We start from the raw sequence: 20,401 nt of genomic DNA, 5'->3' as shown, positions 1-20,401 counted from the left end.
TTTCTTTCTTTTTTTTAATTGAATTATAATTGACCTACAACACTATGTTAGTTCTGGGTGTACAACATAGTGATTCAATATTTCTATACATTACAAAATGATCACCACAATAAGTCTAGTTATCATCGGTCACTATACGAAGTTATTATCTTTCTCTTCCTGACTTATTTCACTTAGCATAATACCCTCTAGGTCCATCCATGTAGTTACAAGTTAAGTTTTCTGACAAGTATAAATTCTCACCTAGTAAAATAGTATGTTACCACAGCTCCTGCCACAGTCATCTGTTGACAGGCTAGAATAAATTCACTGATCCAAATCAGGCCCACCACATGGTACCACCACATGTATTGCAGAGGCCCAGAAACTCTGAACTCCACAAAGCCTTGGTCATTCTGAACAGCGCTGCCTAGGAAAATATCAAAGAAGGAAAGAAGGAGCACATAAAGCATAAACCAATAAGTATGGCTATTAAATCTAAGAGATTAATCTAATTTCCAACAATATGTCCCTATCCCCAAACCACTGACTTCATGATCACAGTGCTATTACATTAAGGGACAAAAGTAATTATCACTTAAGAACTTGTAAAGACAAACACTGTACAATTAAGCATTTGTTTTCCTCAAATGCATCATATATAGTTTTAAAAGTTGTTCTATTTGAATATAGTTTTTTAAAAAAATATTTATTTATTTATCTATTTGGCTGCACTGGGTCTTAATTGCGGCACATAGGATCTTCGTTGCTGCGTGCGGGATCTTTAGTTGAGGTATGCGGGATCTAGTTCTCTGACCAGGGATCGAACCCGGGCCCCCTGCATTGGGAGCTCAGAGTCTTAGCCACTGGACCACGAGGGAAGTCCCTGAATATAGTTCCTACCACATTATCAGTTATTTAGTGTAGGCATGAATTTTCGAACACTTCAATTTTTTTTCAGAGGTATTAATTGTCCAATAATTATAGACCTAAGTTATTAGCAAAGTACAGAAATTAATATTATTTTCAATTGGTGATGGTGTGCTGAATGGCCAAACAAGTTACATATAAGCTTACTATCCTTATACCACTCCTCATAATTAATTCCATTTAGACATACATAACCTTTGATATTAAGTATGGCTACAAGCAAGTCTGAGAGTCTAACTATGAACTGTATCACTACTAGCTCTACATAGGTTTAGGTCATTTCCAAACTAGAAAGTCCCAAGGAAGCAAGTTGATCTTTGGCTATAACTGGAGTTTGAGGCAATTCCAGAGCAGCACTGCATTCATTAGTTCATCTTAGAATGAATCCAAATGTCTGAGTCAGTACAGGAACTTACTTCAAATCCATAACCATCTTGAAACTGGATATGATTTCAGGCCCTACCTGGTTTAGACTCACTTTGCTGGGATGTTCTAAAAATCATGAACGGGGAATATGTTATTGAAGAGCCATAACCATTGCTAATTCTGATGGTTGTTAGACCTTAGTCCATAAATGTCTTAAGAATTATATCTCTCTGATGTTTTAAAACATTTTAATGCAAATCAGTTTCATTACTAAAAGAAAGAAGTAACATGTCTTCTTACCGGTAGTGCCAAGAAAGAGAAGTGTCATGATCCAATACACCCAAAACAGGACAAGAGCAAAGAAAGTCCAAAAGGGTTGGAAGACTAGCAGTGGCAAGTGAATGAAAACCTTGCCAGCCACGTGGAACAAGGCGATGGTGAGAGCAACCCGTTTGCGCATGACTAACATTATGAGGAACAAGATAACCTGTAGGAGAGAACAGATGGAAAGATTCCAGCTACTGTTTTAAGCAGTAAAAACAGAAACTGAACAATGGTGGAAAATTTTTAACATAACTCTTCATTCCAAAATGGGGATGTATTATTCTCTGAATCCCAATAACACTTTAACAGTCTGTATCTCTCTTGCAGCCCTTATTTTTCATTATATATTGAAAATGTCTTTTAAAGCTAAACATAAAAGAGTTTCTCAATTTATTAATACATCCTAGATGTATTAATTCTTCTACTTTCCCTTTTTCTACTAGTTATGAATCAAAACGTGTTGTTTGTCATCAGGATGAGACTCAATTTAGTTAAATAGATACATGCTTGCCACTCTGAAAATAGGGGAAAAGACGATATGCTATGACCACAAAAGCACAGAGAACTTATACCTCATCTCCCTTGTTGGACCAAAAGCACCTTACAAGCAGGGTCCATGTCAAATTTATCCTTTGTCACTCCCCACTCTGCCCTGGCACCTGGCACAGAGAACTGTACTTAAAAGATGATTAATAAATATTTGTACAATGATAGCAAACAAAAATCTTTTGGCACCAATGGTTTTACAATGGCTTTATTTTTAGTTTCTAATGCTCAATGAAAAGCTTGGGATTGCTCCAAGAAGTGGACTGAGATTTTTTCCCCCTTTTTTCAGAGAGGAGAAGGAGATGAACCAAAGATATGAATATAGATTATTGAACCACATGTTAATGAATAATTTTACTGCAATTATTATAATAATTATACTAGTTAGTGAAGCTCACCTCTCTTTTTAAAATAATGTTGTTAAAAGTTTAAAAGGGAAAAATGGGAAAATAATTCACGAATAAGTAGATGGAATGACACTAGGTAGCCTATTTCTTAATAGACTTTTCTATAATTACACTATCTCATGACAATAAGATGTATGTTCTTACTAGAAAATGATAATTAATATTCTAGGTGAAAATTCCCTCTCAAAAAGCAGGCAGTACAGAACAAAATGTCACATAAAATAGCACTCATCATTTAGGGGAGCCTTCTGAAGCCTTCTGAGTATGTCATACACTGTGGGGCAGAGATTTTATCCAATAGGGATCATGGTTAGGCATGCAATGGCTAAGCGTGAGTTTCTGCTTCATTAATGATCTATAAATAAAAACATAAACCTGAAAGATACACCAAGGCCTGTACTCACTGTGAACACTGTAGCTGAAATGGCATAGATGAGGAGGGCCCGAAGATTGTCTTCAGCTACCTGAAGCTGTTCAGGGATAACTGTTTCTTTGGGAGACTTTCTTTGCTTTGCATATAGCCACCATAGTACACCTGTGCCACCTGGAGACAAAAAAAAAAACAACACAATTGTTTTTGCAATAATTGGCACAAGAAAATGTGTAACATAAATCCTCAATTTTCTGGACCCTTCCGATACATCAACGTGGACTAACACAGCAACAATCCATTTGGCTGGGAGGTGCGTGGCTGTAACTTTTTGCCAGCATAAGGGGAACTCCAATGACTCCACTTACATCTTCCACATTAGGCACTTACAAATCTCTCACTGCATCAAATAAACTTCCTTTAACTGTATTTATTATCAACTCTGAAGCTGAGAGAGAGCCAGCAAGGACAGACACCCCTGAGAGGAAGTGGTCACGAAGAGAGCCTCAGCGCCTGCTTAAACTAAGGAGCCTGTGGGAAGCAAGTAAGGATTACAGAAATCAGCAATGAAGCTGAGGAAGGCAAAGATCTTCTCTGTTGTACAGTAACCCCAGTGCCTAGTGAGGATACACTCATGCAGTTGATGAAATATTTGTACAATGAATAAATGAAGATCAAATGAGTAGTTCCCACCAAAGGTAGGAACAAAGATAGGAAATCTTTGATAGCTGGATAGCAGTGGGCACTAGGGATGGGAATTTTTATCTCCATGACTGGTTCAGAGATTCTGAGATATAGACTGAAGAGGGAGGCAGACCTGCCTCCATATAAGAGAGCTGCATTGGACACCTTCATTCAATCCATTCGACAAACACTTTGAGTGCCTATAGCACCTACTGTTCTAGGGGCTGGGGATAGAGCAGTGAAAAACCAACATCAACTCTCATGCAGCGTATACAGTAATGGGGAAACAAAAAAAAACAAGGAAACAAGTGAAAATAGAGTATATTAAATCTAAGAAAAAAGCTACCAGTAAGGGATAGAAAGTGCTAGGGCTGGGAAAGCATTACAATTTTATATAAGCAAAGCCTCACTGTGGTGAGACGATATTTGAGCAAAAGAATCAAAGACAGGGAGAAAGCAATCTACGAAATTATCTAAGAGTATTCAAGGCAAAGGAAACAGCAAGTTCTAAGATGCTGATATGGGCCATGCCTGGCAGGCAAGAAAAGAGGAGGCCACTATAGCTACAACAATGAGCAATGGGGAAGGCAGTAAGAGATGTGTGCAGAAAGGGAGCTGGGCACCAGATCATACTGCAAGGCCTTGTAGGCCACGGTAAGGAAATGGAAGATTCAGAGTAGAGATGTGTATGTATAGGTGGATGAGATGAATGCCTGGGAGAGAAGCAACTGGGCTGAGATCTATTCAAATCAACCTGACCTCCACGTGCACTCAAGTCAAGAGTGAATAGTGTCAAAGGGAAATTCCAACTACCTGTTGGCAAATATTAAGCATGAATTTTTCTTCTATGGAAGATGATTAAACAAACCAAAACAACCATGAGTCTATGAAGAATATTTCAGAGAAAGGGAAAGGCTACTTCCATTTTGGAATCTTGAAGGTACAAGAAAATTGTTTGGAAAACTGTTTAATATCCTCAAAAAATGGAATAAAATACGTTCTCTTCAAACAGAAATAAAAAGTTGAGGGCTTCCCTGGTGGCGCGGTGGTTGAGAGTCCGCCTGCCGATGCAGGGGACACTGGTTCGTGCCCCGGTCCGGGAAGATCCCACATGCCGCGGAGCGGCTAGGCCCGTGAGCCATGGCCGCTGAGCCTGCGCGTCCGGAGCCTGTGCTCCGCAACGGGAGAGGCCACAACAGTGAGAGGCCCGCGTACCGCAAAAAAAAAAAAAAAAAAAAAAGTTGAGAGAAAGCCTGAAGTTCAAGGAAAATAGAATGAGATAATAATGATGACATCAAGGGCATTGTTCATAACATCCACAGTAGATATCATTAATTAAACATTTAAACTTGTGCCAGGAATTAGCACAAATAGATGCAACCACATTTAAACACAATGCTATTAAGTGGGTATTATTAGCTCCACTTTGCAAATGATGAAATTGAAATTTAGGAAATTTCAGCAGCATGCCAAACGTCACATACTCGGTAAGTGGGAGAGCTGGGATTCAAATCTACTTTTATTATAAAAGCTATCCATCTGTTATGAACTGAATGCTGTGTCTCCCCAAAACCCATCTACTGAAATCCTAATCCCCAATATGGTGTATTTGGAGGTGGGGCCTTTAGAAGATGATGAGGCCATGAATGTGGAGCCCTCATGAATGGGATTAGTGCCCTTATAAAAGAGACCCCAGAAAGCTCCTTCCCTCTTCTGCTGTGTGAGGACACAGCAATCAGATGGCCGGAAACAGGAAGTTGGCCCTCACCAGATGCCGAATCTGCTGGTGCCTTGATCTTAGACTCCCCAGCCTCCAGAACTGTGAGAAATAAATGTTTGTTGTTTATAAGGCATCCAGTCTGTGGTACTTTGTTACAGCAGCCCAAACTGACTAAGACATCATCTAAACACAGAATTAGATTTGAAGGCTACAAACTGAAATGAAAAGGAAGATGGCTGAGAGAAGGAAGACCTACAAATAAGATGAAATTGGAATAACAAAATTAAGTAGTCAAGTACAGACTGACGCCAAGGAAAACAAAATCAGTGATATCGTAGATAAACTTGAAGAGTTCTTCCTGAATGTAAAGAAAATGACAAAAGGATTAAAATGATAATTTAGAAGATGATAGCAGGAGAGTAACAAGGATCTTAAAGAGAAAACCACCAGGATGGAAACAATAAACAAGTATAGAAATAAAGTAAACTTTTCAAAGTTGAAAAAGATTCCCCAAATAAAGAGATCATAGGCAAACTGAGTTAAGATTCTGAACTAGACAAAAATTTTAAGTTGTAAGGATAAGTTAAAAATTATATAAACACCTAGGTAAGTGAGATAGGTTATGGGCACAGGAACAAAATTTAGACTGGTCTCAAAGTTCTTCTCTGAAATGAAGTACAGACATAAGGCAATATACTGTATCTTAAGACTTTTATATGCAACAAATTCAATATTCACATGTGAAGGCAAAGGCAATCTTAGATAACCAAGAATTCAGAATATTACAACCCATAAGTCTTTCATGAATAAGTTACTTGAACTCAGATTCCAGTCAAAACAAATACGAACTGAAATTTAGAACTCAAGAATGAACTTTTATAAAAACAGGATCAGTATAACTGAATCACTTTGCTGTACACCTGAAACTAACACAATATTGTAAATCAACTATACTCCAATATAAAATAAAAATTAAAAAAAATAAAAATAAAAATAAAAACAGGAGTAGTTCTCACTAAAATCAGGACAGGAGAACTTAAATAAACTTAAATATAATTATGAAACTTCTCAAGGCAAAGGTAAGCAAAATTCTTTGAAAAGATATAGTACAACAAATAATATTTTAAGTTTAATAATAACCTGAATATGAACACTCAGAATATTTAACAAGAGCTAAAAAGTGCGAGTGGGCAGAAGAGAGTAGGATTAGACAGGAAGGAAAGTTTATGTTAAATTTAAAGGGGGGGAGAACCTCAACAAATATTGTTTCATTTCAGCCTTTAATAATTACAGAATTCTAGACTGAAGAATATTTTCTGAAAATGTATAGGTTACCAACTGAAGAAGTGAAAATAAAATTATACCATCCAAAGCCAGGGTGAAAATAACCAAAGAAAACACAATTCCATACAGCAAAGATAGGGAAAACAAAATAAGGAAGCATAAATTTAAGGAAAACATAAAACAGATGACATCAGTAAGACCAAACATACCAGGTAAACGTAATGGTGGCAAATTCTCCTACTGAAAGAGTTTCATATTGGGTTAAAACATTTTTATACTATATACATACACACACATACACACACACACATGCATACATATATATATGAATATCAAGGTCTGGATTCCAGATGCTAACACTGGTGAACTGAAGGTGGGTCCCTATAATTATGACATTTTTAAAGGCAAAAGTAAATACTCTTTAAAGAGAAGATGTAGCATGTGAAATAAAACTTTTATTTTCTTTCCTATATTTCTATTTTCTACCATGGAAGTAGTTAGATACCATGAGTAGGTATGACATTTATAATTGGGAGGGGGAAATTTTTTTTAAAGACAATAAACACAGAAAACCCAGAAGGTTTCATTAGAAACACTAAAATAAAAACAAAATAGAACGTCAATAGACAGAAAAATGAGTAACAAAATTTTAAACACACACACGTACACACACCCCCGACAGAGTTATCCTGCCAGGAACACTTCTCAACCAGAAAGAATTTCAACACCTTAGAATGGCTGATTTAGGCCTTAAAAAAGTGCAAGATAAAAAGAAAGGGTCCCTTCACTTGCCAGGCAGGGAGCACTGGAAGAATCAAGTGAAAATTCAAAAGCAGGAGCAGAACAGAGGCTCAATTCCTTTCTTTTCGGTTGTACTCTCCCCCTCAAACTGATATTGACAGAAAAACGTTAGTCCCCTTTAAAAAATATCTCACTTGCTCTTATTCCAAAAGCCACTGGCCTTCCCATTTTATTTGATTTAGTAATCTCACAGTGAACTAACTTAAATGTAATCCACTTACCTGTCTTTACATTTTATCAATGAATTCACAGGCCTTACAAGAGGAAAATTATTTAAAATAACCAAAATAGTTCTGAATTGAGGGATTGTTAAAGGCAAACTTTAACTCTCAATTCTAATTACTAAAAAACAAAGGAATAAGCAGCTTACCAAGTGAACCCAGGATGAGCAGAATTGTTAAGATCCACACAAGTATTCTTGATATATACCTGATTATCACCATCAAAATCATGGACAGAACTGCAGGGAAGATAAAGAACACACAGAATATCATTTGAAAACTTTAGAAAATATAAAGAGAAACTCTTTCAATTGTTTTCTCCTAGGGAAATAATTTGCTGCTATTGACAAGTTCATGACTCCAATTTAGGTAAGAAAGGAAACTGGCTGCCTTTGTACTTTGACTTTGGTACTTGCACCACTTGAACAGCATCACTTAAAACCAAAGGCACCTAACTGGGTTTATAAATGACAGAAAAGAATACATGCAAATGTATATGGTGACTCAAAAACAACACAGAACTGTTGTGGATTTGCCACAGGAAGACATCAGAACTCACATGCAAACATAGATGCCAACACACAAAGTGTAGAGAATGACATGCCATGTTGGTGACTGGAAAAAATACCACATGTAGACAGAGATCAGTTAAATTAGGTGCTACACTTCCTTGAGTCACCTATGCGTTTCAGGACCAACTTCTCTGATGTTCGGTCAACAAGCCAGTTGGTATATTATCTTTTTCTAGTTGTTTCTCCTCTAAAACTCCAAGAGATGGTCTGACCTTATAGAATAATATCCTGAAAACTACTGAAGCCAAAATTCCTCTGACATTACTTCTCAACTGAGGTCAGGGGTCCTGACTAAGAAGCTCTTCAAAAAAGGAGCAAAGCTTAGCTTGAGTTATTTAACCAACTCCTCTACCCACCCCAAGCTAAATTCCAACATGCCAAAATCTCGAGTGAAAATCTCAAAAGAAACTGAGAAGATTTAACCCTTGCATGGGGAAATTCATTTATGAAATCATAATTTGTTCATCTTTAATTATCTAAAGTCCCATTTCACAAACAAATGAATAAAGATCTTAAACCTCAAAAGAAAACCATTCTAATAAAAAATGGAATTCCAATGGCTTAACAACATTATTAACACTATTTTTAGGTTTGGATTCTTTTTTTCTTGGTTCAAGTATTCAACTATTTCAGAAATCAAAAAATTTTTATATAAAGCTAGACTAATAATCAAGTTTCCTTGGACCATTTGCAAAGCCAAATAAATAGTTGGGATCTGTGACTAGGTAACATTATTAAGGTACTCACATTTGCAATAAATGTACAGGAACCAAAAACAGATGGGAGCGTTTCAAATATCACAGAAATAGCTTTCATATGGACAGCATTATTTCAACTGAGTCAAGTACTACCTAAGCAAAAAGAAAATACTCTCTAATGACAAGACAGAAATATAGCTAGACTTCTCAATGACTATAATTGGTGTTAACAGGCATAAACACTCATTTTACTTATATAACAAAATAGTTGTTTGGTTCCTACTACAGTTTACTTCTCCCAATTAAAAAAGTCTATAAATTCTGATATGGCTACATATAGTTCTAGGATAATATAGGGAATTTACATCTTGAAAATAAAATTTATTTGCTTTTATTTATTTTATTATCTATTTATTGACCAAAAAACTAAATGGCTAACAAGTGGAGATTTCCTACTTTTTCAAGCAATACAGATATTAATTGTAGCAATTAAAAAAATTACATAATCCAAACATAATATATCAGAAATCTATGCTCTTTGATGGAAAATATAAAAGAAAATAGGTAGCCTCTTTTTATAAGCAAGTAAGCCTTTTGGAATCAAAACTAAAAACAAAGGGGTGCTGATAATAGAAACCTCCTATTATCATATTAAAGGTTATTATAGACTTTGTAATCAAAGTTTGGGAATACACCAGTTTTCTCCAATGAGAGAAAAAGAAGGGAAATGAGTTTCAGATATATTATATTCTTTTTAAAATATGTATCTATTTATAACTATATATATTCTGAAACAATTATTTTGGCTATGGGAAGTTAAACAATTTACAAGTATCCCCAGCAGTATTCATATTTTGGTTAAAAGAACAGTCTTCTACTGCAGTACTATGCAATAGCTAATAATGAGAAAAACAATTACCTAGTGATAACAAGCAAAGTCCCAATATAATTTCTTTGCTGGTCATTACTCCACTAATCAGCCTGTGTAAGACACTATTGTCACTGACAAAGGTGATCAGGGCCTCTGCAAACTTGGCATAGCAGGAAATGTTCACAGGAGCACAGCGATGGAAGAATGGAATAGGTGCACTGGTGACACAAGAAAAAAAAATCAGAAAAAAAATTACTCCTACTTAATATAAATGCCACATCAAACACACAAATGAAAGGTGAATATGACTGCAATACAGTCCACCCTCCACACATCATATGGGAGCTAAGAGCTGTGAGCTTAATGCTATGAAGATGACCGTCATGGGGCATGATGCACATCTTACCACAAGCCTTATCAAAGAGGGTGGAGTGCATATTCCAACAGAAGACATTACCCTCCCCTTCTGAAAAGAAACACACACACATATACACACACATACACACATACACAACTACTAAAAGCAAAACCAAATACTTAAACTCCTCAGCCTACACATCTATCAATCAAGGGGCAGATGGCAAAACTTACAAACATATACTTCATTGAACTGAAAATGAATTTTTGCCATAAGCTATCTAAAAATAAAAACAAACATACTTTTGCTTGAAACATGCCACCATTAATAGAGTATTTCTTCTCTCAGAACAGCATACAAAACCTTAGATTAAAAAAGGTATTCGGGGCACAAACTTAATAACTCATACAAAGTAGTCATACCAAGATATCAACATACAGCATAATATGCAGCTATTTGAAACAATAACTTTGAATACTAATGTATGGAAGAACTTATGATTTAATAGTACAAGGGAAAAAACCCCAAAATTGATATCTAATGTGATGATTACACCTCTGTATAAAAGATATATACATAAGAATGAGAACAGGAAAAAATATAAAGAAATGAAAAATCTCTGATTTGTTAGGGTCATGGGATTCTGGGCCATTTTCTTTTCTTTTTGATGTTATTATTATTATGAGATTATTTGTGTCCAAAAAAGAGGGAATCAATTATATCAGGTTTATACTGACTGCAGCTTTCACTTGTGAAGGAACATAGCTATGTATAAACCGTGACATAAATATAGCTTGTTATAACATGGTTCTATTTTAGCTTCTGAGAACATGTATGCACTAATCAGTGAGAGATTTTAAGCAAAGTTCTATGAACATGCCCTCAGTTGTGACTTATTTGGATTCTAAAAGAGCCCATACATGCGCCTATGCACAAACACACACTTATGTGTGCATTAAGTTAAAATTTAGTCATTACTAACACGAATCCCACATTGTCAGAATTATTTGTAGGACTATCAGTCACAGTCTAACATAACACTTTTGACTGGACTGCAATAAGTGTGTTCTCATTCTTGATTGGCACTGTATTTTGGTCAAATTAGTGAATAAGATTACATGGTTGAACACCAAATAAAATCCCAAGGTTTCTAATCTCAGCAAAGCAACTTTGTATAACCCAAAGCAAAACACTACCTTTGTTTCCTTCCTCAAAAAACAATTAGAATATTTCTTTTCAAGTAAGAATATAAGTGAATTATATATTGATTTTCCTTAAATGTTGGTACATGGGCACTGTTGGGAGTAAGAATAAGCAACATCTTCCGTGATGTTAAACTTCATGGAGCAATAAAATAATATAATTTTAAAGATTTAGCCTTACCTTACTTAGTTATGCTCTAAAGTAAAATGTACCCAAAAATGATGATGACATGCATGTTCATTTTTTAAAAATTGCCTCTTGTGATGTGTAGGTGTATTTGTATACACCTCCAAAATGGTGTCGGTGAAAGATAATACCAAAGATTTGATATTTTGTCACAAAGTGCAGAAAGCCAGAGCATTCTGAGTAATGCTTGAATTACAGGTATGTAAGCCACCATATTTTGACCAAAAGTTGTTTTACTAATGATTTAAAAAGACATTAAATTACAGAATACTTTTAGGTGATATGGATTTAGTTAGAAATATTACAGGAAAGAATGAAAAAAGATTAACTAGAAGTTCCTACTCAATGGAGGCTAACTTGGGACAGAAACCTTTAAACTTGACAACTGTGTTGTGACCTACAACTATTTTTTTCCTGATACTGTCTAGATACTGTCCCTGCCAGGTTAATGTCCCTGTCTAAGGACTTTTAACCGTATTTTAACTAAAAGGCTGGTTCTCTGTCCTTCAAAACTAAAGTCCTCTCTGCTCCATGCCTGTCTACATCTTCATCTGCTTTATTACCCTACATCTCTGATGTCATCTCAGTTTAACTCACTTGCCTCCAACCTTGAACATAAAATACATCCACCTTAAGGATACTGATGTTCTGTTTTTAATACCCACCAGTTTTTTTGGTCCTGCTCCCCCGTTTCCTTGTTCCTGTCATATAACCCTAAACTTTATCTTCTATCCAGAGGTGGCTCCACTTAAATCTCCCATATCCTAACAGGATGTTGATGTATTTTTATACTCAAAGAGAAATATACATCATTTCCAAAAGAGAGTGGAACTTGTGATAAAGAAAAGAAAACTGGACTTGGGCTCAAAAGCCCTGGGTGATTCTCCTAACATTACACAGGTCACTTCATCTCTCTTTCTCAGTCCTTCCTTCTGTTAGCTGAAAGGGTAGAAGTAAGTCCTCTATAAGTCTTTTCACATCTTAATAATAATAATAATAATAATGTCCACCCATAAATCAATGATTCTAAATTAGTAGAAGCAGGATGCCCAGTAGCTTTAGTATTTTTCTGCTTTTCATACTTATAATGAGGATAGCTGATTTGAAAAGGGAAGGATTATAGTCTTAAAATTCTAATCCTTCATTTGTATTTAAGAGGAAAAGCTGAGTAATATCAGTTTTGAACTTACGCTTTCAAGTCATTTGTATACTGTATATAAACACTTGGCCAATCAGAAAGAGTACTTTTACAAGTATCTTTCAAAGAACTGGAATAAAATAACAGTCCCTTGCCTTATAATTCAATCTATGTCAGTTTAAAAAACCTGACAGCTCTAAATTTAAAGGTATAAAAATAGCACAAGCTGATTACACTGTTTAGCTGATGGTCAAAATGGTCAAAAGCTGCTCTTAGTGGTAAGGAATAACAGAAATAGAAAGCAAACAAAACCGAAGATAATATTTGGACACAACAGCAAAAATGAAATTAAATACTTAGCTTTAAAGTGAAACGTACTAGATTCCCTTGTCATTCTTTTTTTTTTTTTTTTTTTGTGGTACGTGGGCCTCTTACTGTTGTGGCCTCTCCTGTTGCGGAGCACAGGCTCCAGACGCGCAGGCTCAGTGGCCATGGCTCACAGGCCCAGCCGCTCCGTGGCATGTGGGATCCTCCTGGACCGGGGCACGAACCCGTGTCCCCTGCATCGGCAGGTGGACTCTCAACCACTGTGCCACCAGGGAAGCCCCCTTGTCATTCTCTTTCTCAACTCTTTCCCAAACAGAAACAACTTGACTAGTCATGAATTATTCTGTTTGAATTATTTTATTATTTAAAAAAATTTTAGTAATCATGGCATTGAAATGGCTTGTCTTATATTTTACCATTTAAATCCCATGTGATATGATGAATTTAAGATGTTACCTGATTTCATATACCTCTCAGAAAATAACCCTTCTGAGAACCTAGTATATGAGATCACTTCTACTTTAGTGTCTAACCTAAATGACACACTCTGTGCTTCTTAATTAAGAGAATGAGCATAAAGTATTCTATTTACAGTAAGTTTTTCTACCTTTTGAAGCCTACAGAATATTGAATCTTTAAGAAGTCAATGCTGTCTCATTAGGAACCAATGCTGTTTCACTTTATTGAAACATTAGTCAACAAGAACAAAATGAATTTATAATGAGTCTTTTAAAGATTTTTTTTTAATTAGCCACTCATAGGAAAATTGTATCTTACCTTGGCAAACATATTGCCCATTTGCTTTTTTTAAAAAAATAAATAAATTTATTTATTTATTTATTTTAAATTTTGGCTACGTTGGGTCTTCGTTGCTGCGTGCAGTTGCAGTGAGTGGGGGCTCCTCTTGTTGCGGAGCACAGGCTCTAGGCGCGCGGGCTTTAGTTGTGGCATGTGGGCTCAGCAGCTGTGGCTCGCAGGCTGCAGAGCGCAGGCTCCATAGCTGTGGCGCCCGGGCTCAGCCGCTCTGCAGCATGTGGGATCTTCCAGGGCTCGAATCCATGTCCCCTGCATTGGCAGGCGGATTCTTAACCACTATGCCACCAGGGAAGTCCCTGCCCATTTGCTTTTAAGTCCAGACTATCACAGTTAATGAGCTCCCTCAAAGTATGATGACAAACAATGCCTAATATCTTGTCCATATGCCTTCGTAAGAGAAGATAGGAGGTTGCACTTCACACAATTATCTTAAAACTTCAGGTTATAAATAAGCAATTACACAAGACTTCTAATTAAAAGTTTTATTTAAGAAAGAATAAAACTAAAGGGTTTTGGCAATGTCTCTATAGCACAGCAAAGGCAGGAAATAAGTAATCAAGAATCTAATGGCAATGTGCAGTGATTTTCACATATTTCATTTTATTTCTTTTCTCTCCTCTTTCATTCCTATACTCCCTTTTTTCCCTTCAAACTAACTGTGGTATAGACTTTACAAGATCTTAGATTCAAATTCTGATTCCCAACAATCAGTTGTGTGGCCTTGGGCAACCCATTTAACCTCTTATTTTCTATTTCCTCATCTATAAATCAGGGACAATATCCTTATAGGCTTTTGTGAGGGTTAAGTGAGATAGTACATATGAGAAACATAATATTGTACTTGGCATCCAATAGATGATTTATAAATGTTAATTCACCTTGAATCTTTCACTTAAAAAAATAGATAATATTTTTTTCTTGGCTATTATTTTCTTATTTCCATATCATGTTAATTCCTCAACACCAAGTATCCTTTCTGGCATCTGGAAGTACCAAAATAAATGTTTGATGAATAAACTGAACTTATGAAATCTGTTTCTAGTATTGCAGTTTTTTCTAGCTATACTCAAACCTTTAAGCACTGTAAGTATAAGGGCTGGCTAGACTCCCTGTTGCTACTATGTTTAGCATGTCACCAGTAGAGTTCTGAATTTGGATACAATATGGCCCTTTCTAGGCAGTTGCTTTTAAAATTCAAAAGCTCTTAGGAATAGTAACCATTTGGCAATTATGTGGCATGAATGTTTTATTGCAAATTAGTTTACAACTGCTTTTCTTTAAAACAGGCACCTTCAGCTGCAGAAGGTTCCTGGGTACCCAGGAAGGTTGGAAGGCTCTAGAAGTTGAGACAAATAATAGTCCCTAAGCCAAATGCCAAGCACAATAATGAATATTTAACACATATTATCTTACATAATTCTTATAGCAATTCCATGGGAGAGGTATTGATATTCCCATTTTACATATGAGAAAACTTGGTTTACTGAGGGCTTAACAAACTTGCTTAAGCTGACAAATAGAAAGTGGTAGCACAGAATTCAGCCCCAGGCCTATCTGGACTCAAAGTTCAGTTCTTTCTGTCCCACTGCTGTGCTCCCAGAGGGACAGCAAAGGAGACATAAAAGATGCTGAGGGCCATTTGCCTGCATCACAGGTTTGCCTAGTGCTGGTCTTCTGGTGCATATAGAAAAGTCAATCAAAGCATAGTCCCTACTCTTTTTAAGGACAGAGTTTCTTAAGGACAGAGACTAGATCTTACTCATCTTTGGAGATTTGGTATCTAATCTAATACTGTGTGTGAAACAGGGTAGTGCCCTAAGTTTTTTATTAAAACAAATTTATTCTTGTTTTTTGATCCTTTCACTTTGCCAAATACCAGATGATGATATTTACAAGATCTTGATTTGCCTTCCTTCTATCAACTGTTGCTTCTCTTTTACCTTCCAACAATGTGAGTTCAGACAAAAGTGATAGACTGTGAACTACTAAGATAAGTAAAATGTGAGGATCTTTAAAAAACAGTATAAATATAGTATATAGCCGGTTTTCACATGGTTTAGGTTCATCATTGCATCTTGGATTACTAAAACATTAGTGGATAACCTTGTTAGAAGCCGAGCCTGTCCATCTCTAAAACCCAAGCCCCTAATACTATGTTTTGTCTCCTAGTGAATGCCCTTAGGATGCTGTATGTGAGACGTCCATGAGTGTGCAGCCAAGACTGGATCACCCAGTATAACCAGGAACAGGCAGTCCTCAACATGGTAGAATCAGAGGTCAGAGGTGCCGGAGGATTTGAAGTATGAACTGCCCACCCATATTATACTAGAGCAGAGCAACCTCATTCTCATACCACAGCTTCCTGGTTATCCTTTTATAATATACTTATGCCTTAAAATAGTGACTCTATATTCAAAGTATGCATTTAAAATAGGCTTTAGCAGTTGAATAGAGAACAGAACTTTTCTTCTTTTTACATTGATAATTTTCTCTATTCAAAGAACCTCCTTTCTTTTTTTTTTTTTTTTTTTTGCGGTACGCGGGCCTCTCACTGTTGTGGCCTCTCCCGTTGCGGAGTGCGGAGCACAGGCTCCGGACGCACAGGCTCAGTGGCCATGGCTCATGGGTCCAGCCACTCCACGGCATGTGGGATCTTCCCAGACCGGGGCACGAACCAGTGTCCCCTGCATCGGCAGGCGGACTCTCAACCACTGCGCCACCAGGGAAGCCCAAGAATCTCTTTTCTTTACTGTCTCAGCCTCCCTAACATTCTCAATTTTCATGAATGGAGTTTCCCGAATTTTAATTTCAATAGCAACTTGACAGGACTAAAAGAGCTGGAAATCAATTAAACTGATATATCCTTTGTCGACTATTCAACAGAAAATTTCAAATTCAAGTTAATAAAGCACAAGTAACACCCATAAGGAAGTTGAAGGAAAGGAGACATAAGATAAGAATTTTAACTAATAGCTTGCTATAACATACTGAGATACAGTAAAAAGTGGTTTTGATTCAATATTCCTGGGAAATACTCATGTCATACATGGTTAGTGATATATGCTAAGGTTCTCAAGGTCAGACATGCTCCAAAAACTATATACCTAATTCTGAGGATATATTCCACAATGCTTGAGAATTTATTTCCTTTTTAAAAAAAATCAATTTATAATTTTAAAATTTGCTTTACTTAAAACTACCGTGAGATCCTTCCAAACAAAGAACATTTCTTGTTTCATCTTTGCATTCATTACACGCAGTAGGTACTTAACAATAAATGTTTGTTGATGAAGACAAACAGCTTACTATAGAGAATGTACCTAAAGGATATAGCTTGAAATAAACTATGGAGAATAATCACTGGCATATTTTTTAAACTTACAAAGAAAATTTTAAAATAATACCAGTAAGTATGACCAACTTCAAAGAATCTTCGGAGAGTGTGAGACTTGGCTTCCAATTTTGTTGTGGGTTTTATAATGATTCAGCTGCTTTGTATACTTAAAAACTATGGCATTAAAAAAAAAAAAGTGAGCCCCCAAAAGAAATTTAAAATACCTGAGAATAAGAAAAGTTGTTTGTGTGTGTGTGTGTGTGTTTTAAAATGATGTGAAATTCACAATGTCATTTCTATTACTACTTTTAAAATTTTGTTGTAAAAGTACTGAAACTGGGCAACAGGTATCATCAAGTGACTCTTTTCTCAGAAAAACAAAGACAGTTTAAAAACTACCTACAAAAACAGAAGTCACAAGTTAACAAAATACAATAAAATTTACCTCGCTGGAACAGGTAGTTTGGGGCAAAGAACAGAAGCTTTTGATGATGTAGTATATTCAGAAGGCTTTAGGTTGTAGCTGCATAGCGCTGAGCCTGTTGAAAGAAAAGCTATATGTTAGCTAGCAGAACAGAGTCAATAAATTCTTCTATTAATTCACTTTAACTTTATTTTATAGGTTAATATTAACTCAACATATACAACTTTCAAACATTATAGAATTAATGAAAGTCTGATTTGGTCTATAGTATCAATTCTCAATCATTTGAAACAGATTTTTCTCTGGTAACTTATATACAAATTTTAATTAATAATATTAAGGGTAATAACAATAAGTACTAGAGCTACTTTTATTGAGTGCCATATATCAGGTCCTATACAAGTTGACATACATATACACATATTTTTTTTTAAATAAAGAGTCAACTTTTCATTGTAACTGACCAAACTGTGTCTAGGAATGTCTTCAAACAACAGAACCAAAGAAGCATGATAAAAATATCCTCTTGAAGAAACCAAGAGTTTTTGCCAGCCCCAGTGTTTCTGAGGGTTAGATTGAAAGCAGCCCATTCCTGAGGCTGGTTCTCTTCCCCACGCCAAGAGGAGGGCTGGGATAGATAGAGGACCTGGGCTTTCCTCCTATTATGCAGTGGGGTGAGCCTCTCCTCTCATCATATATATAAATTATATCATTTACTGTAACTCCATTAGGCAGGCCTTTTTAAGCCCACTTGACAGAGGAGAAAATAGAGGCTAAGAGACAAGGTAAATAACTTGCCCAGGGTGACACAGCTGCTAAGCCAGTAATGCTGGGGTTAAACCCTAGATCTCTTTGACTACGAAACCCATCTTCAACTACATATGCCATCTCTCCTTCTGATGCTATCCATTACTAAATATTTAAAATTATTGCATATAGCACATATGCATTCAGATAATGTATTACTTTTTCCTTATTTAAAAGGCAGGAAACAGTAACTGTAAATAAACTGAATTAATTGATAAAATCAATAAATTGATCAAAGGATTCCCTGTTTTCAGATAGTTTAAAACAGCTTAAATTCGGTCCTAGATTGCTTATTCTCTGACTATATGGCTAATATATATCTAAATAATACATAAAATTCAAATGGATACAGTACACCCTATCTTTGATAAGTCTTATTTAACTGACCTGCTAATTTTATAACATAGCAACTAGAATACTGTAAGATTCATTGTACAATAGATATTGTTAACTAAGGAGATCTAGGCTTTAGTTCTAATTTTGCTGAGACCTACTACATTATATCACGTAAACTGTATTTCATTAATTGAAGTGCTTACGAGGTTACTAATTTGGTCAAATACTTCATTATTAAATACATATAGAATAGCTTTGCATTTATATCATAGCAATAATGAGATTTTGCACTGTATCACCATGGAAAATGTTTAAATTATAATGTGAAGGCAGACTTTAACATTGGATTAATTATGGAAACATCATGTGAGGACGTGAGAAGGAACTAGAAGGGAATATAGAAAAAAAGATTTGTTGGGACAACAAAATTGGGAGATTTGTTTCATTTATATCTGGTCCTTTCAATCAAAAGCACTTTTAGAAAGCCACAAACCTGCATTTAATTCAGTAATGCTGCCCCTAAACCAGCAACCAATTTGCTAAGTGTTTGAATACGTGGGCCTTAATAGCACATTTACATAAATACATGTATCACCTATTTTATATAAAAATAATTCAAGTAATTTGACAGTGTGAAATATTTTTAAAGAGATACTTGAAAGTTACATGGCACTGTTCTTCAAGTTTCTTCAGCTCTTAAGATAGACTCAACAGAAAACTAAGTTTCTGAAATTGTTTTCAATCATTCTCTTCCATTTTAATGACTTTCTTTTTCTTAAGTTAAACATGAATATTAAGCATCTAACTCTTCTAAAATTAGGCTCTTGTGTTTAAAGATAATGCAACTAGATACTATTTATAGCAATTTTAGAGAAAATATGGCAGCAGTGGCAAGCAAACATCTTAGATTAATTCTAAAATAGCTGGGAGTCCTATTATAGAATTGCTCATGAAACAATAGCAACTGTGCCAATAACCGCAGAGCACCCAACGTGATCATCAACTTCCTGATCTGAACCGTCAACTTACTTCTTTCAGAGTCCAAGATGGAATTGATTTGCACAATATGAAAAGCCCTCACTAAAGCATATTGTGTCAGTGCTGTCAAACACACTGCTCCATCTGAATTCAGTGAACATAATCTCCAGCCCCACCCTTTTTTCATTAGAAAAAGGAGGTCAGCAGGTGCAACAGAGTTCAATTTTATAAAGACTTTCCCAGGATAATGCTCAATGAAAGGATAATAGCCTTATCTCTGATGGTATTCTGGGACAGAGGCCAGTACTAAATAGATCCTGTACTAAATAGATTAAAGAAAAAAGATCTTTACAGTGTGTTAGTAGTAACAATCAGAAGAAACCTTATATTGCTTCCTGCTCAAAGGGTTCATGGACAGAGAAGCCTCAATGAAGAAGATTAAAACAACCCAGAAATGGCCAATGTTTTACAATTGTTTTTCTTTTCATGTTTATTAGCTAATGCATTTTTAGTGAACCCTTCTAAGGTAGTATCTATTTTATTTTTTTTAATAGAAGTATAAACATATGATGTTTGGTTATAAACAGCAAGACAACAGTTTTCTTCTAATGCAAAAGGCAGGGAAAAACCATGCTAGAGTAATGAAAAGTCTAAAACAAAGAACAAAAGCTTACCTAAACCACACCAGAGGCAATCCATGCAATTCAGCCAGTGTTATTCA

The 20,401-nt window shown here is 35.7% G+C and overlaps 1 protein-coding gene across 2 annotated transcripts in view; it reads right to left on the bottom strand.

Moving 5' to 3' along the window:
* The window catches only part of SLC44A1 (solute carrier family 44 member 1), a gene marked incomplete at its 3' end in the record, with an annotated part of 204,700 nt that overhangs the window by 79,348 nt on the left and 104,951 nt on the right, over positions 1–20,401 (bottom strand). For both annotated transcript variants that reach the window (XM_079707177.1, XM_079707176.1), the window contains exons 5-10: positions 17,581–17,674; positions 9,822–9,991; positions 7,782–7,871; positions 2,957–3,096; positions 1,576–1,762; positions 244–409 (exon numbers count right to left, since the gene is read on the bottom strand). In XM_079707177.1, coding sequence (XP_079563303.1) covers positions 244–409; positions 1,576–1,762; positions 2,957–3,096; positions 7,782–7,871; positions 9,822–9,991; positions 17,581–17,674 — 847 coding nt within the window. The remainder of the gene's footprint in view (positions 1–243; positions 410–1,575; positions 1,763–2,956; positions 3,097–7,781; positions 7,872–9,821; positions 9,992–17,580; positions 17,675–20,401) is intronic.

The sequence above is a fragment of the Hyperoodon ampullatus genome (genome assembly GCF_949752795.1).
Source record: "Hyperoodon ampullatus genome assembly, chromosome: 6".
NCBI lineage: Eukaryota > Metazoa > Chordata > Mammalia > Artiodactyla > Ziphiidae > Hyperoodon > Hyperoodon ampullatus.
The sequence above is the reverse complement of the archived record's forward strand: the minus strand, read 5'-3'. Positions and strand labels throughout refer to the sequence as shown.